We start from the raw sequence: 19,554 nt of genomic DNA on the forward strand, positions 1-19,554 counted from the left end.
TAAATATTTTTCAGTAATTTTGAAGTAAACTTCTTATTTTTTCTTTATTCATTAAAATTTCTGTGAAAACTTCTATTAGTGTCTAACTGCTCGTGAACTACATTACAAATTATTTAGCTGATATCCTTTATAGAAAAATTAAACACAACTGTACTTCACTTTAAATGAAATAAAATGATGAAACACATTTACACAGATGATACTTTATGATTTGTTAATAAACTTTGTACAAAAAGATTAAGACTCAAAATAGAAATAAAAATTATTCCACATAGGCAACTTCAGGTGTACATCAATTATATAACCTCAACATATGCCTATAACACAAATTTTACGAAATACAAAATCTCTATAAAATATGCCCATCTATCTCTTTTGTGAAAAATGGTTTAAAACTATTGGGGTTTTTTTGAAAGTAGAAATTATGGTTTTCCAAAATGTCTCTACTGAAGCATGTGATCCATTACTTTTAGTTGATGATGGTGATAAGTGATTAAACATGCTTCAAGTAATATTTCTCAGGCTTTGCTGTGCATTAAAATACTGAAAGGAAATGGTGAAGCAAATGGAAACTTGTTAAAAATGCAGATTCTTGGCAAATACCAAATGTTTCTGAGTCCATGGTCTGGGGTCAGGTCAGGAAATCTGCATTTCAAATACTAACTCCAGTGTGTTGATAGAGATGATTCCTAGAACATGCTTTGATAAACATTGTTAAGGTTTTAGACTTCAAGGGACTTTAAAGCTTTAGCTATATTTATTTGAGATATTTAGTTTTTAAGATGTACAGTGCTAGATAGAGTAAGATCTCAACAATTTCCCAGCAATTGATTGTGATGGCTAATGGGTGGCCTTGCTTTGAAGTTCTCCTCATTTCCAATTTTGGGGCAAAAGCATGTTTCCCTATATCTGTAAGCAATCATCTAATTTACTAGTGTTCACTCACATTGCCAGCTTTAGTAAATTGGAAATAAAGCAGTAATTTTTGTGGGCTTGAGGATAATAAGAATGATAGTGAGAAACATGACTTGAACAGTGGTCCTAGTCTTTATGGCTCCAAGAAGAATTAAGCTCTTCTTAATGTTCATATTAAAAAACTAATAATTGAGCATAAGATTTCTCATTTGAAATTTAAGAATTTAGTAGAAGACATTGTACATCATATTATTTTGATAATCTATCTATATGTTTGTTAATTTACCACAATAAACAAACCAATAGAAAATGAAAGTTGACTGTCACTTTATAGGCAATTCTCTCCTGTTCTAGCCTACACTTCACCAACACCACACAGTAAAGGACTCCTGTTTACAGTCTATTTCTGTGTTATGCTAATGGGCATATCATATACAAGACAATATAAGTTCAGCATCTGTAATATATATATATATATACTGTATCTATCAAAGTTTTTGCTTCCTTAATATCTTTTCTGAGATCTCAGGAGATACACTTGGAATATAAATGATGATACAAAATCTTTAAAAAATGAAATTGAATATAAAAATTTTTCCGTATTTACCATCATTAGCCTCTCACAAAAAAACAGGTACAGAAAGTTTTAGAAATATGTTTTACCAAACTTTAAAGTAACATATTCTTGCTCTCTTTTCTCTTTTTCTCTCTATGCACACACGCACGCGCGCACACACACACACACTTCAGATAACAGAAAAGAACGAAAGTCATTGAATTCATCTTGTAAGGCTACTATTTTCTTAAAACCAAAACTAGTCAAGGATAATATAAGAAAAGACAATTAGAGCCTAAACTTGGTTATGAAGATAGATGTAAAAATCCTAAACAAAATATTAGCAAACTGAATAGTACATAAAAATAAAAATATCCTAACCAAGCGCAATTTATTATACTAGTACAAGAGTACCACCAAGTAAAAATAATTAATTAAATCACTATATAACAAATGGAAGGGGAATAATTCCATAGTTAACTTAATAGACATCGTAAAAGTACTAAATAGAATTAATCATTCATTTATGGTAGGAAAAAACAAATCTGAGCACACCAGCTTTTAAAGTGTATCTATCAAAACCACAAAGCAAGCATATTGCTTAATACTAAAATTTTGAAAGTATTTGCATCAAGGTCAAACAGAAGAGAAAGATGTCCATTGTAAATGCTTCTCTTCAACATAGTACTGAGGCTAATGTAATAAGGTAATAACAACAACAACAAAAAAAACAGATCTAAGAGTTGCAAAGAAAGATATGAAATTATATTTTGTTTCAGACAATTTGTCCAGAAAACTCTACAGTTTCCATGGAAAATTAATTAAAACTAACAGAATTTCAACAAAGTTGCCACATATAAATAACATAAAGATGGAGGATGATGTTAGTTCCAGAACCTTGGAAGGAAGGAATGCAAAAAGAGGCAAAAGAAGTAAATTAAGATTATGTGCAGGAAAGTCATTTGTCTGGAAATTTATGTAATTCAAATAATTATGGCAAACTTGTAATGTTTGGGATAAAGGTTTTCAATGGAAGTAAGAGAACTTTTAAGCCATTTTAAGGCAACTAATCCAATAAATAATTTATATACCTAGAATGGTCTGGAAAAATTAATGTGAATTTGGAGTCATGGGTTTCTGCTACTTCCTGTGAAAACTTAGTACTCTCTATGAACTTTTCTCTCAAGTTGCATCAGGACCTGGGACCCCAAACAAAGCTTTGGACCAAATCATTTATATGCCTCTTCAGCTCTGAAATATTTTTATGTAATAATCTAGAGTGAGAAAAACATCAAAACATCATGATATGTAATGTTTTGCCTGCTCATATCTGCTCTATTCTTTTATCTGCACCAGTTACCTCTTTCTCCTTGTTTCCTCTCATGATATAATGTGTCAACATTTACCTTGATTCTCTTTGGCCCTTCATTCAGTGCAGGGCCATCAGTAGAACAGGGCTCAAGGAATAAATCAACCATCTGGGCCAATCTAAGCAAATTACATAAAAGATTGATGTGATCAGATGTTTCGGAAACCTGCTACACAAAGTGTGATCAACTGACTAGAAGCATCAACATCATTTGGGAGCTTATTAGAAATTCAGAATTTTATTCTGTTCCTACCTAATCAGGTTTTAAAAAAGATTTTTAAAAGATTGCCCAGTAATTTGTGTGGACATTAAAGTTTGATTGGCACTCAGAAATGTCATTCTGGAAGGATGACAAAAGATGAATTTGGGAAGTAAATGCCTGAAGGCAAAAGGTTACTTATTCATTTTATTTTTTCTGTGATATTCAGAGTGAGAACCAAAACACATAGTATATACAAAAAGAAATAAATTGTTAAAGGGTTGAAAAATATATATTCACTGTTCTGAAAGTTCACCAGGTAAAGTTAAAATTGGAGTAGTTAGAGGTTTTACTAGCATATATCTGAATCTAAACAAGCCTCAAGGACCAGAGAGGGTGCTGTTTTGTTTACTTCAACAAAAAATTAAGGCCTTTTAGTTAATCAATTCAGGAGGCAGACTAACTAGGATTATCCTCTTTAAATTACTTCTAAAACAGTGACTCAAATTACTCGGTCTTTTTAATTTCTAAGGAGTCTATAGTCAATTGCTAACCAAAGACACCTGAGATTTGAATTTTTATTGCCTGCTCGAATCTTGTGTTCTTGGTAATAGAATTCCTTTATTCTTCTTTCTAGGCCACCGGGTGGAAAAATCCCTTTTATGATGTAACTTCTTTCATCATTGCAGTAAATTCTTGTACAGCGCATTTGGATTATTCCACATATCTAAAATTGAATCATAGGGCTCCCAGGTGTATTGTTCTTCTGTAAAGACACTTCTACATATGTTTAACTCAAAATACCAATTAGCATCTCACCCTCTTCTCCAAGAAAATCACTTACTCTGATGTGGAACTCTGAGTTGTGTGAACCATACAATACCGAACACCTTGGGAGAAAAATTTACTGTTGATTGCTCTGAGAAAATTGCCTCTCCTGTAGAATAAGATCATGGCAAATTCTGTCCCCCCAAAAAAGATTTTATGAATAGAATCAGATCCCAGCAGACAACAGAAGCAGAAGATGTCCTTTAGCGACGCCTATAAGATCTTGGGCTTAAAATTAAAGTCATCTGTAATACCTACCAATTTCAAAACTACCATCAATAACTCCCACCAGTGAAGAAGGGATATCAAACCTTCTCTCTATCTGAGTGATGGTGCTCTTCAGATAGCCTTCTGCCAATGCTTTGGCAAAGTAAACAAAAGACAAGGCACCCAAGAACACCTGGAAAATATGACAGGTCACACTTAGTCTGACTCCGGCTTGACACACAGTTGGAAACTAAGTAAATAGACAAACAAATACAAAACAAACAACAAAGAACTATGTATGATATCAACTTTATTATTGCTGAAATTCAAACACTGTTCAAGGTTTCCACCAGCCTTAAGCACATGTACATTTTCAAAAGTTCAAATTCTCTTGGAATTTAAAATATAGATTTGATTTTTATGCAAAATGTATATTGAATTCTCTTTGTCTTCTTCCACTCTGGTCCAGAGGGGCACTCAAAGGAGTCTTACATCAAAGAGTCAGTATATGGCGAGATATTCATTGGTAAGAAAGTAAATGAAACCATAAGCCACACACCTGACATCCTATAACACATCCAGCATTTGAGAGTATGTATTTCACAGGGTGGTGCGTGCACCACCAGGGAACATAATGTACAGACTGAAAAAGTGCAACTATTATTCCTTGTGTTTATGTTTATGCTTATTAAATTCATAGCCAAATATTTTTCTCAATGGAAAACATGTCTTTGATATCCAGCTTATATATTTTGCTAGACACGGATCTGTGACAGAACATTCATAGGGAAGGTTAGCATTTATATGAAAAAAGCAGAGATTTGTTGAGCGAATATTTGTATAAAGAAAGAATAGGAGCACACAAAGCATTACTTAAAAAGCAGCTCTTCTCCTTACTCTGTAACATTATTCCCATTTTTATTGGCAAAATGGGAGTAACGTGATGTTTCACAGATTAAATGTTATATCTGTGCTTGGCATAATATCTTGCACATGGCAGAAGTTCGATAAATAGTAGTTTCTACTATTTCTGTCTTTTCTCTTTAGGAGGGGCATTTAAATGAGCCCTGGAAAGTAATTTAACTGACATGGTCAGGTAGAGATTGCTGGCACCGCCTGGCAAGGTGTGGTTTTAGTAAATTGCATCTAAGATCGTTCTTTAAAAAGGAGAAAACAATGCTCATTCTAACTTCATATAGAAGATATCTGGACAGAAAATTAAGAGCATCAACACTGTTTACTTCTTGGTTGCTCTACCTTTAGTTCACCACAGCATGGTTGCTTTTCCTCTGAGGAGGGATATTCTGTTTTAAAAGAAGGCCTTCCAACAGGTTGCACTGAAGTTTTGCAGAATAACTGGATATTTTCTTTGGATGAAGTGTCCATTATAAACACATTCCTTGACTCTGATCTGTCAAAGTTAGTTTTTAAAGTAAAAATAAATAAATAAATACTACACAATTTATTAAAGTTTTTTATTCAACAATATACCACAATTCTATGGACCCAATTTAAAGTGAATCTACCTTTTGTTGTCACAGTAAGTTGGCAAATGTTTTCAATTAAAACCAACCAGGATATCTGATTAACTAATCCTGCTATTGGAACTCTGTAGCTAGCATTCTTTCTCAATCCCTCCAGTTTAAGCCTCATTATGGCAAAGAATAAATTTAAGTGTTGCCTTTGGAATAAATAATGAGACAGAATTTTGCTAACTTTGTGGTCTTGCCAGTTTAAACTAGGAGCAAGCAGGAAAGGAAGAAGAGGAATTCAACTATTTGAATATTGATTCATTAGAATAAAGTCTTTAAAGCCTTTAAATCTGTCTTCTTAGCAAAACAAATAGAAAAGTTTTACATTCATTGTAGATCCTTATACCACCTTATGATTCCTGTAGCACCCAAAGTAAGCCTTAAAATATGACAAAAGAGAAGAGGTCCAATTTGTGTATTGTTTTTGTTTGACAAATAAGGGAGCAACATGATTTGTGCCTCAGGCTTAGATTGAATTCAGGTGAAAGAACAGTCTTTGATCAGTCTTAAAAAAGACAGCCTTGCTTCCCATGCTCAATTTCCCACCACCCCTCACAGGACAGGATCACACACTGAACCTATTTTCTCCCTGTTCACATCAATATTTACATATCCTGTGCCCCTACTTCTTTAGGATTCCACATGGCTCAGTGCCTGCCTGATAATCTAACCTAAATCAAAGAATTCAACAAAGTAATTTCTCAGTCTCCTTAATATTGTCACATGACACAATTGTACATTAATAGAGAACTTCTATATCCACATCATAGAAGTGGAATAATATTATTCCTAAAGGAATAATGTTATGAGTCAAATTTCATTTATTGTGGCAGAAATTTATTCTGACTATGTGTATATCACCTTGACTTTATGCAATGCTTGTTTTGTGTTTACTAAACCTCATCCAACATCATTTCAATTCATACTTTCTCAAACTGAAAAATCAAGTAATAGTAGTATAAACGGTTTGCTTTGTATTAATAATATGAAGGTAAAACAGCAGAGGACTTCAACAGTTTAAAAGTTAAGTGGATTTCTCCAGGGAGTGGGAAATGAGTAAAGAAAGGATGAAGCAAGGGTCTGGTTTCAAAAAAATTATTATTAGGCTTTTAGATTCATTTTATAAGCATGCGTAACTTTAAAAGAAGAGTGAGTGAAACAGAAAATTAAAACAAAAAATAAGCAAAACAAAGAGCTAATAATGCCAATCAAGACAAAAAAAATACAAATACATATTAATGAGATAAAACACAGATATTTAGGAGTATAAAACATAAGAAGATGCATCGAATGTAGAAGTAAGTTTAATATCTTGACTTAATGGATAAGTTTCTAGCAAATATTCATTACCTTTATTGACAAAAACCAGAAGAGAAAATAGCCAAGAAAGACATTATCAAAAATACTCTGAAACTATTCCCTAAACAAAGATACTAAGGATAGATGATGTACCAGAAGTGCTTTATCAAGGGATATTCTTTGAGGAAAGATAGCAGATAATGGAAACAGATAATCTTTGTCTCCATTAGTTTGACAAAACTAAAATTATCTTGGTAACAAAACAGCACAAAGATAGCACAGAAAGGAAGATTTCAGATCAAGCCCATAGATTACAAAAATTCTAAGTAAAATGCTAGCAAATCCAAACTAACTCTTGTTCTATGATTAAAATTATTCTAAAAGATGAAACAATTGGTTAATTACGGGAAATTTATTCACCTAAATTACCACACGAATAATTCAAAATAAAAAACAGAATTTCAGGGCATGAAAAACATGTTGATAAAATTCAACATCTATTACTGATTTAAAAAACAAAGTTTAAGAAATGAAGAATATAAAGATTCTTCCTTACCAATATCTGATACCAACAGCCAACTTCCTATATCTACTGAGTCACTAGGACTACTTTTCTAGACCAGTATTTTGCCAGGACAAGGAAAACAGGGTTTGGGAAACACAGAGTTATACAATGGTAAATAGATATCTTTACTACAAAACTCTGAGTAAAAAACATTGCCAAGCAAGAGATATACAAACCAGAAAGGTTTTAAAATAAGAAATGGATAATTATTAAATTTATGGGTTAAATTGCAATCTTTTTCAAACGATTAAATTATATAATTCAAATTGGCCTTCTGTTTTGGGGATTCAGATATCATATTATTTCTCATCAGTCATAATATTAAAGCCAGTGGCCAGAAAATACAAATAAATTGTTTAATAATAAAATATGCTATCACTTATCCTAAATTTGTCTTTAAAAGATCCAAAGTGTTACATCTAGAATGCTAATGCCAAAGAGAAAAAATAATTATGTTAAAACACTACTGAAAACTTGAGACACTATAGGACATTTTAAGTTATCTAATATATGGAGGTATTGACAGAAAAATCACTGTAACTGAAATTCAAAAGTGATAACGAAAGATAAAAATAGTTATCTCAGTTCACTTTGTGTGAGGGCAAAATAGTATCCAGCTTAAACTATTGGCACTACATAGCTTTACTGAAGTGTCTTGATGGCTAATGCGCAAATTATTGCAAGTGTAGTGTGTTCCAAGGAGGCTACAGTTCATCCCCTGTAAAAAGAGAGGGAAGGAAGCTCAATGACGTGAATGGAAAGATTCTTGGGGCCTGAAGGCTCTCTCTCTTTATTTGCAACTGCAGAAGTAGAGCAAGAGTACACAGTTATTCAGAATGATTTGCATTTGGCAAATCCTTAATTGATCTCTGGCCACTTGAATAGATTCTTCCAGGAAAAGACATATGACAGTTTTCATCCAATACCCTGGGTTTGGAGCATAACTTATTCTGGAGGCCAAAGAAAAACAAGCCAAGCAGTTTCTCTTCCTTTAGTTCAAAAACATTGAATAATCTATCCTCATGGGTTTCAAAATCAACCCTTCAGATTTTAAATATACAGAGCAAGTGGCTTATGAAGGTTGTAGTTAGATCCCACAGATGTACTCAACCCCTCTGCTCTGCAACTGATTCAGACTCTGTCCAGCAATCAGTCCCCAAGGACTGCCACAGAGAAAGTCCTAAAGGCAACCACGCTCCTCCCTGTCTTCTCTTGGCCATCTCCCATGAGGAAAACCTCTGTCCCGGCTTGACTTCTGGACACCAGGATGCCGCCCTTCAGACGAGCTAAAAAATAGCCTCATGGCACTTGCTGGAGAGGAGTATGTGTTGTTTAGAAACTAATTTCCCAACCAATACAAATTATTTGTGTCAGATTCAGATTTAATAAGTACTATTTTTGTGTTGGGTGATGTATGTACTCTTTCTAATCCTTAAAACAACCCAACAAGCATAGTATTAGAATTCCATTGTTTAAATTAGATGGCCCAAAGCAATTAAGTGACTTGTCAAAAACTAAACAACTTACAAGCATGAGATTCAAAATTTGAACTCAAATTTGAGTTTATCTGATTTCCTTAACCAATCTTCTGTCTTATTTTCATCAAACTAACAAGGGGATCATCATCTTTCATTGATAATTTTTATGGATAAAACATAAATAGCACAGAAATTAAGGGTTCATCTCCCATAAGAATCTGATGTATTAGTCACAAAATATAAAATGAGAGAACGAAGTCTTACCTGGAGGTAGAGATCAAAGATAGCCAGTTCCTTTCAATGTGCTCAGCAAGAGGATGGACCACACACCACAGGCTGAAAGAGGAAACTGAGGTAAACTCCACAGCAATTTTGAACAATTTTGCCAGGTGGGGAGAGTGTGGGTGAACACAGGCAGAGCAGATTAGGGGAAAGAAAAGATGAAGGGCATGGTCTCACCCCTGAGCAATCTCTTCTCTTTCCTCTTTCCTCCTGGCCTCTTTTTTCTGGCAGTCAGCAGAGAATTGGCCACACTGGCAAGGCCACTGACGTGCATCTCAGCTCCCAGGGCACAGAAAGAGCTGAAGCTTTTGAGCCATTTCTTTGCAATTTGCTGCAAGTTTAAGGCCACACGTGATAAAGCTTTCTTTATGGGAGAGAGTGAATAAAAGAAAAGACCACTTGTGATCTTACTTGCTGATTCCCAGAAAACACAACTCCGCAGGGGGCAGAGGGTAAGGGAACAGAAGCCAGAGGAGGGCGGAAGTTTATACCAGAGACCTCTCCTCCTTCCAAAAAGTTTTTAAGCCAACTATTCCTTAGGGACATCACTGGGATCCTTGTGTTTTCTTTGTTTGTTTGTTTTTGTTTTGTTTTGTCTTTAATGGTTCTTGGGCTAATTTGCTACATGGTTTTCTTTTCCATTGGTATTCTAGACTCTTTAGGGACGAAGTATCAGGTCACATCAAAGCTCTGCAGCACTCTGTACAGAAAGAGTTAATTCTCAGAGACATGATCAATTGCTCATATTTACAATTTCTATGAGTTTGAAAACAGAAAAAAAAAAACACACATTGAATTTTTGGCATTGTTTATTCTGCCTAATTCCAAGGATAAAGAAAGCCTTGCACTGAGAAAGTCTACAATTCTAATAAATTCTTTTCCAAGAGAAAACTTTAGAGGATCTTAAGCAGTATTAGTTTGCATTTGTTTTCTACCAACAAATAAATTTGCTACAAGAATTATCCAAGATTCACCCTACTCTTAAGTAGCTGAGACTCTGGGATGGTCACTTAATTTTACTGAGTCTCAACTTCTTCCTTTGTAAAGCAGAATTTTTTTGTTAAAAAAAAAACAGATTTATAGGGCTGTTTTAAGGATTAAATTATATAACGTATTCAAAAGCACGTTGCAAGAAAATGACTGGAAGGTATCATCATTTTTTATATGTATATAGATATATATTTAGTTCACATAATGGTAAGGATAGTTAATCAATATTATTCAAGCACATTTTACTACAAAAGAAAGAAAAGAAAAATGGGTTTATCTTAAACCTTGAAATGAAGCAATGGTGTTTTCAGACTCTGAAAGGTCAAATATTTCACTTTAACAATCAAACCAGACTTTTCCATCGGAAATAGCGAGCAAACATCCGAATACATTGAGTATTAGTCTAGACTTCTCAGTGTCTAACAGGTGGCCAGGCCACTGTTTTATTAAAGAGGAGATAATATTTACCAACCCAAAGGGCATAATTTTCCTCACCAAGAAATGAAATTCTCCCCTGAGAATGTAATTTGGTCTATTCCCAACTGACTCAATTTCACTCTCCAACATGATTCCTTTTCTTATTACCAAAGTCCACAGTTAATGTTACTGTTTTGAATGCACATAATTTTTACACTTATTCAGACCTTCTTATGTGCAGCCTTGCATTGGATTGTGGCCTACTTCAGCCTTTCATTCCCATTTCCAAACTCTAGACCAGGGGGTTAACAAACTTCTATAAAGTGACAAATAATAAACATTTTAGGCTTCGTAGGACCATGCGATCTCTATCACAACCACCCACCTCTGCCACTGTGGTGTTAAATTAACCACAGACAACATAAAAATGAAAGCATTTCCTAAGACTGCAGTAACAAAGTACCACAAGCTGTGTGACCTTAAATGGAACTTTATTGTCTCACACTTTTGAAGGCCAGAAATCAAAAATCAAGGTGTCAGCAGAGCCATGCTCCCTCTGAGACCTGTAGGGAAGAATCCTCCTTACCTCTTCTGCCTCCTGGTGTTTGCTGACAGCCTGAATTCCTTGTTTTATAGGTGTATCACTCCAACAGCTGCTTCTGTTACCACACGGCCATCTTCTCCCTTTATGTCTCTGTCTTCTGTTCTTAAAAAGACACTAGTCATCTTTGACTAAGGCCCACCCTAATGACCTCATCTTAACTTGATAAAGTCTGCAAAGAATCTCTTTTCAGAAAAGGTCACATTCACAGGTACAGGAGGTCAGGACTTGCTCATATCTTTTTGGGAGATACAATTCAAGCCAGGACACTCATATTCTTATTTTCCTCCTTACTTGAATTTTTTCCTGCAATTATTTTACTCACTTCCTTCTGTATAACCTCAATTCTCCTGTTTCTTTTTCAATTTATTGATCTTCCCAGGCAAACCTCACCTCAGTTGAATCCACTTTCTTTCTCCTTAGTATTTCCATCCGCACTGTTTTAAATGAATGATTGAAGAACAACTCAGTAACATGACCTTAGGGCTTATTTGATATTTATAACCACTAAACTCACTGAGTCATAGAAGCATTGCTAGACATAATACCTTTTAATGACCCAATCACTTTACCTCTCTCAAATCTTCATTTCTGGTTGCACCCTGATTATTAGCTGATGATCTTGTCTAGAAAATTCACTAAAAAAAAAAAAAAAAAAAAAAAAAAAAACAACAACAACAACAACAACAGAAGTATTGGGAGAAATATTACACTCTGTCCTCATGACATCTACTCTCTACCCAAATGTACATTGCTATTAGCTGTCTTCCTTCTTGCTCCTACAGTCCATGTTTCTAAGCCCAAATTTTAGTCATATTCCTTGTATATATTTCCTCTCCTCCAGTTCATTTTTCACCAACTCTAATCAGTTTTTTCCTTTACCACTCCAATGCAAATATTTTCATCAATAACATTAAAGGCATTCACAGTAATAAATCCAGTGATCAATATCCAGACCTCCTTTTAATTGAGGTATTAGCAGAATTATATGTCATTAATGTGCCCTTCCCTTGGACACATTTTATTCACTTGGTTTCACCACACTCCCCTGGTTTTCCTCCTACTTCAGTGCTCATGTGCTCTTAGTCTTCATTGCTGGAGTGTTCCAAAATTCAATCTGTGGAATATCTTCTTTTGCTGTCTATATTTACTTCCTTAATGACCTTATCTGGTGTCATGGCTTTAAATGTAATCTATGGCCGGGCGCGGTGGCTCAAGCCTGTAATCCCAGCACTTTGGGAGGCCGAGACGGGCGGATCATGAGGTCAGGAGATCGAGACCATCCTGGCTAACACGGTGAAACCCTGTCTCTACTAAAAAATAAAAAAATAAAAAAAAAAACTAGCCGGGCGAGGTGGCAGGCGTCTGTAGTCCTAGCTATTCGGGAGGCTGAGGCAGGAGAATGGCGTAAACCTGGGAGGCGGAGCTTGCAGTGAGCTGAGATCTGGCCACTGCACTCCAGTCCGGGCGACAGAGCGAGACTCCGTCTCAAAATAAATAAATAAATAAATAGATGTAATCTATAATATAAGATCCAATGAGGTTAGGCAATATGTTGTATACCCAAATTTGAGTTAAGAGTATATAACATGTATACATACATACAGGAGATATATATACATACACACACACACACACACACACACACACATATATATATATGGAGAGAGAGAGAGATAGATAGATATCTACGTGTGTGTGTTATTAGCATCTCTCCACTAGAAAAGTCTAGAAACAATGAATCACTAAGTAGAATCAGTGGCAACTAGCACGCATAAATAAAGGCAGCAATGGATCGCTGATAACGTGACTAATTACCAGGTGTGATAAGAGTATAAGATGGGCCCTGGAATCATCTTGTCATCAAAAAGGAGCTAGCGAATGCCTTAAGAATACATTGTGGGCCAATAGGAGTGCAGAAGCGCAGTGAAGACAGGGCCTTGCTAATCAAATATAGGAACAGTTTGAGCATCAGTAAGAATGACTGTAATGGTTAAAGCATATAAATAGTAATGTTTGAAACAGTTATTTTATATAAATTTATGTAAAACCTATAAAAACATCAGGCATGGTCACTTTGGGCAATAATTCTAACCACAGCTAAATGTTAATATATGTTAAATATATTAATATTATATATTTATATTATAAAATAAGATGATATATCAATTATATATAATATTATATATTTAAATTAGGGCGGTATTTAGGGAGAAATTGTGTGTTTATACTAGCTTTCGCTATTCGCATTCTTTCCTTCAGAGTTATTGCAGAGTAAAGACAAATTTCTCTTCATAGAATTCCAACTAATAAAATACAAGGATAGAGAGAAATTATAATTTTCTTTCTTTCTTAGGGTAATTAATATTTATTGAAATGTAATTGTCAGTCTTAAAGTATGACCTGAAAGGATTTTGGTAAGGTTTTGAAATTTTACTGAATAATACGCAATGCAAGGCCTTGGTTCAGTCCCAACAAATAGTCTGAAAATAAAGACTATTCTCTAGAGATGACAAATTTATTTGTAGAACAGTTTTAATAAAAACAAGATTAAAAATATAAAATCCTTAAACTCATTGGAGTCAAATGCAACAGTTAAAGGAAAAAATGTAGAAAATATACTATAATTTTCAATCGCTTTTAGATTGGTAGAACTCTAATGAGTTTTATTTGCATAGCTTGGTTTTTGTGTCACAGTAGAGAAATTGAGAAAGTAGTTATTGTATGGGGATAATTCTTAACGGTTTTGAAAAATTTCTGTTAATATGATCAGTTCAGACCCTCTCTATAAAGTTTTTATAATTCTATATTATATGTAAATATATTAATTTCTAGTAAGAATTAAGCTATTACATATTTAATTTTATAATTTTAATTTTTATTTAAGATTCAGAGAATATATATGCAGATTTTTTACATGGGTATATTGTGAGACACTGAGTTTTGGGGTAAAAATGATTCCATCAACTAGATAGTGAACATGGTACCTCCATCTCCCCCTCAAGTAATGTGTCATGTCTATTGTTCCCATTTTTATGTCCATGTGCACTTAATGTTTAGCCCCACTTATAAGTGAGAATATTGTAATTTTCAAACCCCTAATGAATTAATAAATTTAGCAAAAGGTAATCAATGACCAATAATATCACCAAAAATCTCAAGCCATTTTGAACATACTGGTGGAAGTTAAAAGCTTGAAACACCACCTTTGAAATAGTCCTCCTTTTTACTTCCAAAGAAAACTAATCTTATCAAATCTCAGATTAGATTTAAATACCAGTACATAAGAAATATAGGGAAGAGAAGAACACGCTAAATGACACTGCAAAAGATACAATCAGCAACGTTGAAAGTAAAGAATCTCTTTAGGACAAATAACTCAATATTTTTTCCAACCAAGAAATGCAAGGAGAAAAGGAGATGAGGGAGAAATTGTATATTTTAACTTAAGAAATGAACTGACCAATTACAATGTACGGACTTTGTACACCTATTCAAAAAGAAACAAACTATAACAAGACTTCTCTGTAATCTTCTTAGAAGTTTTATAACCTCAGAAATGAGAACACTGTGGATATTTGTTGTATTGAGTAATTTGTGTTAGTTTTTTTTAGACATGATAATGGCAGTGTCATTGTTTTAGAGGTAAATATAGCATTGCTTTTTGTTTTTTTAACAAATCATTTACTAATGAAAGGATATATTTATATTTTCAAGATAATTTAGAGGAGATGCACTAAATATTGGGAGGTATATATGGAACAGATTGGCTGTATATTAATTGTTTGAGCTAGGTGATAGCTCAAACCTGGTGCTCATTCTACTATTCTCTCTGGTTTGAATACATTTGAAAATTTTCATGTTGAGTTTTAAATAAATGATACAGAGACAGATATATATATATATATGTGTGTGTGTGTGTGTGTGTGTGTGTATGTAAATAGATTAAAAACTGTTACTGGATAAATTCCAAATTTCTTTCTATATTTGGCTATGAAGCCATTGTTGATATAAAACTTCTGTTTTCTACTATCCATTCTATGTTTTCATTGCCATCTGCTAGGACTTCTCTTGGTGGAACATTTTTACTGACAGGATGACCTGCAAGTTAATTCTTGCCAGGTCAATTTTCTTAGTAGTTCTGTTTTTATTTGGTGACTCCAGTGTCCCACTACACTTACTATGTAACATGGAAGCATTAAGGGCTCCATGGAGAATTCTTTGTGTTCCAAACACAATCTTTCTTGCCACTATTTTGTATCAGAAACCATACTTCAGCCTAGCAAATTGGGATCAATCACTTCCTCCTCTGATGGTTCAGTAATATGAGACAACAAAATATCCAAATAGTAGCCTTGGTTCCAGGGTACCATTACCATTACCATTGTGTATTCTGGTGAAAGTATCCCTTACTTGGAAATTATTTCATCTGGACAAGCCGAATCAAAAATTTTAGAGATAGAAACCACCCCCAAGCCTGCTGAATCACATGGGGTAGAATTTACAGGCTTGGGGGTGACCTGTAAAGCTGGACTAAGTGTGAATTGGTGTGAACAAGGACACACTAATCTGATGTCTGAGGCTTCCTATTTTAGGTAATGATCATAGTAATCCCTCTCCTCTGACCTGGATGTTAGTCTCCATTCGAACTTACCCATTATGACCCCTCACACCATGTAATTTAAATTTTCCTTCCTTAAGACTTGTTTTGAGAACATTTAATTGAAGGATGACGTTAAAGGTTCAGACTAGATTGCCAAGCAATCATCTCCCTTCCACTCAGAGCCATGGCATGACTGTAAGAGGAAAACCCTGAGAGGAGTAAAATACACATCTGAAGAAGAGATAGTCAATCTCGTCTTCTTGTGCTGTGTATAGTTGGAAGTGTGTATGTGTGCATGTGTGTGAGAGAGAGAAAGTATATGTATATAGAAAGTGTGCATTAACTCAACTGATGTATTTGCCCGAGATAAATAAATATAAATGATAAGTGGAAGGTTTCTTTTGGAGCAGGAAGCTGGAGAGGGTAGTTTCAGGCCAGAGCAAAGGAGGATTTGAAAACACCAGGCTAAGGAGTTGGGATTTGATATCACAGGTAATGGGGAAATAATAGGTGTAGACTGAAGAATCAATTCCTTAGGAAACCTAGCTAGAAATACAACTGTCTATTTTATAGGACTCTAAAGCTGAATGCCAGAAATGTGGGTATTTTGGCTTTGGTGCTATTTGATTAAAGAAAGGACACAACTTAGTTGCAGAAAGTTAGATGATGACTAAATGTGGCTATGAATTCATTGGTGATAGTGAGAAAGATGTGACCGTGAGAATATAAGCCCCATAAGGTTCTTTGGAGACTGTAGGAAGGTCAGTAGATGTCTGTCTCATGACAGAGTAAGTTAGGTACCACACCACCGTATTTGCATATAAGAGGAAAGGATGCCTTCAGAGGACTGGAGGAAGTGGATTGTACAAATACTACATCAATCATCATACCACAGAATTATTTTTATATTATACATTATCTTCACTCATAACATTGACATAGATAATCTATGACATAATTTTAATAATTTTGAGTATATATTTACTATAATATTTATATATTATATATATAAAACCAAGAGGCACTTCCAGTAATTTTGGCAAAAGGGAGCATCAACATAGTATCTAAGCTAAAAAATAATAAAAATAAACACAATTGATCTAGTTTTTTCTGTACAGATTCTACTTTTTACAAACATTTCTCAGCCACTAAGTCAGTCGCTTAACAATACTTGTGATGGGATGATACTAAGTATTGCTATGTATATTAAATGGAAGATACAGGCGAAAGGATAAGATTTATTTCAATTGCAAAATGATTACTTAAGTTCAAAAGCCTCACTCTTGTTTTTTTAGAAGTTGAAAAATGTGGCAAAGTTATTAGTTAGTAAACATATTCCGGTTCAGGTCTGTTGAGAATGGTAAGAATTACATTGTTAAAAATTGTCATGCACAAATGACATCCCTACAGTGTCACTTTGGTTGGCAGTTATTTGAAAATATTGCTTTTCAGAAACAGTAAATTCAGCTAATTAAATACTCTCTGGTTTACAAACATCCTTCAAGGTCAATTTTTGGGTCATATTTATTAAAACTTGCCAATGTCATTTTTTTTTTTTTTTTCCTGTCAGGAAGAGGTAATGATTGGTCAGAACAAATGCCTGCAGAAATCAGAGCACATTTTAATACCAAAATGCAAATCAAATTATTCAAACCAACCAAAACCCAAAACACTCTAAATTTAGATTAAAGTTCCTTCAGTCACATATCCTAATATATTATAGACAGCCAGGGAGAATCTCATTTTTATTATTTTGCATTGAGAGCTTCCGAATATTTATAAAAGCACCAATTTTCATTTTGTGACTTGCATGATAGAAATCTTGAGGAAGAAATATCAGGGGTTGGGTGGGTTCAGTGATATTTATTACCAATGCTTACCAACTAACAGATTGTTCTTGTTGGAACAAAAATGGTACGCATTCTTCTGTGAGAATATATTGAGACATAAACTGACAGTCATAAGTGAAAAAAACACCAGTTAAGCAAACATAATATGCTAAAATTCCCATGCAAATATTTTACAGAGTATAAAAAATTTAGTGATTTTTTTAAGCTGATGAATATGTATTAAGTAAAGACATTAAGACCTCAATAACAGGTAATATATAGATATGTTAGAATTATTAAAGTTAGCAATACTACAATACTAAATTATACTTACAAATAGTTAAAATGAAATCGCTGATATAAGATGGAGTTTTGGACCCGTAATCAGTTGGGAATTTTAAAAAGAAAAGGGACAGGGAAACTGCTATCAACGTACACTTTATATACACAAATAACTATTTATTGAAGTGTGTATACTTCAAACAACTATTTTTAATTGCACATTTAACATCTGAGTATTTTGCCTTTTTAGGGAGTAAAATTACTGGAAAGAAAATCTTTCTCTTCAAAAGTTATTCAAGTAGCAGTTTTCAAACTAATTCAAGGGCTAATTCACATTGGGAAGCATGTATAAGTGCTCCTTGTCATAAAGGAAGTAATGGTTGAACCGTGTATCTACAAGTCATTTCACTCCAGAGTAACTAAATTGGTTTATATCAAAGATGGAGGGGTGTCCTGTACACCCTGCAAATTTTATGTAGTGTTCACTTCCAATCCACAGCTCTGCTTTTTTTGCTTCTTAGTACCATCGGTTTTACAAGGAAAGCAGGCTTGAGGAACTAGAACTTAAGTCGAAGGCCGTTCTTTCTTTTTATTATGGCAGAGGAGAATTTCTGCTTATTTTTTTGGTGACTAATATTGAGTAAGAGGAGTATAATTGAAGTGAAGCCACGCTTTCCTCCTATGAGTTTGTCTCTGTTTTTTCTTCATCTGGTTTTGTTTTGAAACAGGAAAGGAAAATTATCCTGCTGTACTTTAATTTGAAATAGGAACTTTCAATGACACTGAAATATTAAACCATTAAGGCTTACAAAGTTTTGTTATTTGTTTTTTATTAATGAATTTCAAATTCTAACCTACTATCTGATCATGCTGGGCAGATTAATGCAGTGGCTGTTGTTTGTTGACTGGTCAGTGTTTCATCTGTGAAAGTCACGATGAATAAGGTTTAATTTTTCATAGTAGGAAAGATAAATATTTGGCCTTTTGTTAGAACTTAGTAAAATAAAATATACATTAATAGAACATTTATAACAACGCAAAACATAATAAATTGCTGGATAATACACTCCTTTGTCTTATGAAAACTCAGAAGATCTCAGACTACAATTTGTACAAAGTTAAATTACTGACACTAATTTTTATCTAATGTATTTGAATAATTCATAAAACATTTCCCCCATGAGGCTTGTAGAATATTAGAAAAAAAGAATTAAATCTCTCTTTCTAGTTTTCTGGTTATATGATATAGTTCTATCGTAATATCAAAATATTCGCCTCCTTGATTATCATGAAAATAAATCAGTAGTCTCTACAGTCTGATTATAATGAAATACTCAGTAACCACAGAATGATCGTTTCGCGTGCGTTTCATTTCTCTGGAAAAATTTAAAATTAAATAACTGTTTCAAGAAATAAATCAATTAAACATTCTTTGAGAGTCTTACCTATGGTTGATTTATTATTTATCTTTGAAGCATTTTTTGGTTACCTGAATTATTTGCATAATTAAGAACCCACTTCTTAATGCGAAGCATGAGGCGAACTCATTGCTTCATTGCAAACAGAACATGTTCAACATTTTTTAATCTGATTAGGAGAAGG

The 19,554-nt window shown here is 33.9% G+C and overlaps 1 protein-coding gene across 3 annotated transcripts in view; it reads right to left on the reverse strand.

The window, feature by feature from the left end:
• Positions 1 to 9,665, reverse strand: part of SLCO1C1 (solute carrier organic anion transporter family member 1C1) — a 65,735-nt gene extending 56,070 nt beyond the window's left edge. For 2 of the 3 annotated variants that reach the window (XM_017888608.1, XM_017888606.1), the window contains exons 1-4: positions 9,408 to 9,665; positions 9,213 to 9,284; positions 5,332 to 5,485; positions 4,126 to 4,267 (exon numbers count right to left, since the gene is read on the reverse strand). In XM_017888608.1, coding sequence (XP_017744097.1) covers positions 4,126 to 4,267; positions 5,332 to 5,460 — 271 coding nt within the window. In that variant the 5' untranslated portion in view covers positions 5,461 to 5,485; positions 9,213 to 9,284; positions 9,408 to 9,665. The remainder of the gene's footprint in view (positions 1 to 4,125; positions 4,268 to 5,331; positions 5,486 to 9,212; positions 9,285 to 9,407) is intronic. The other variant, XM_017888607.1, reaches the window with a different exon arrangement.
• Between the last annotated feature and the right edge of the window lie 9,889 nt (positions 9,666 to 19,554).

Source organism: Rhinopithecus bieti, unplaced genomic scaffold (genome assembly GCF_001698545.2).
Source record: "Rhinopithecus bieti isolate Rb0 unplaced genomic scaffold, ASM169854v2 scaffold_15769, whole genome shotgun sequence".
NCBI lineage: Eukaryota > Metazoa > Chordata > Mammalia > Primates > Cercopithecidae > Rhinopithecus > Rhinopithecus bieti.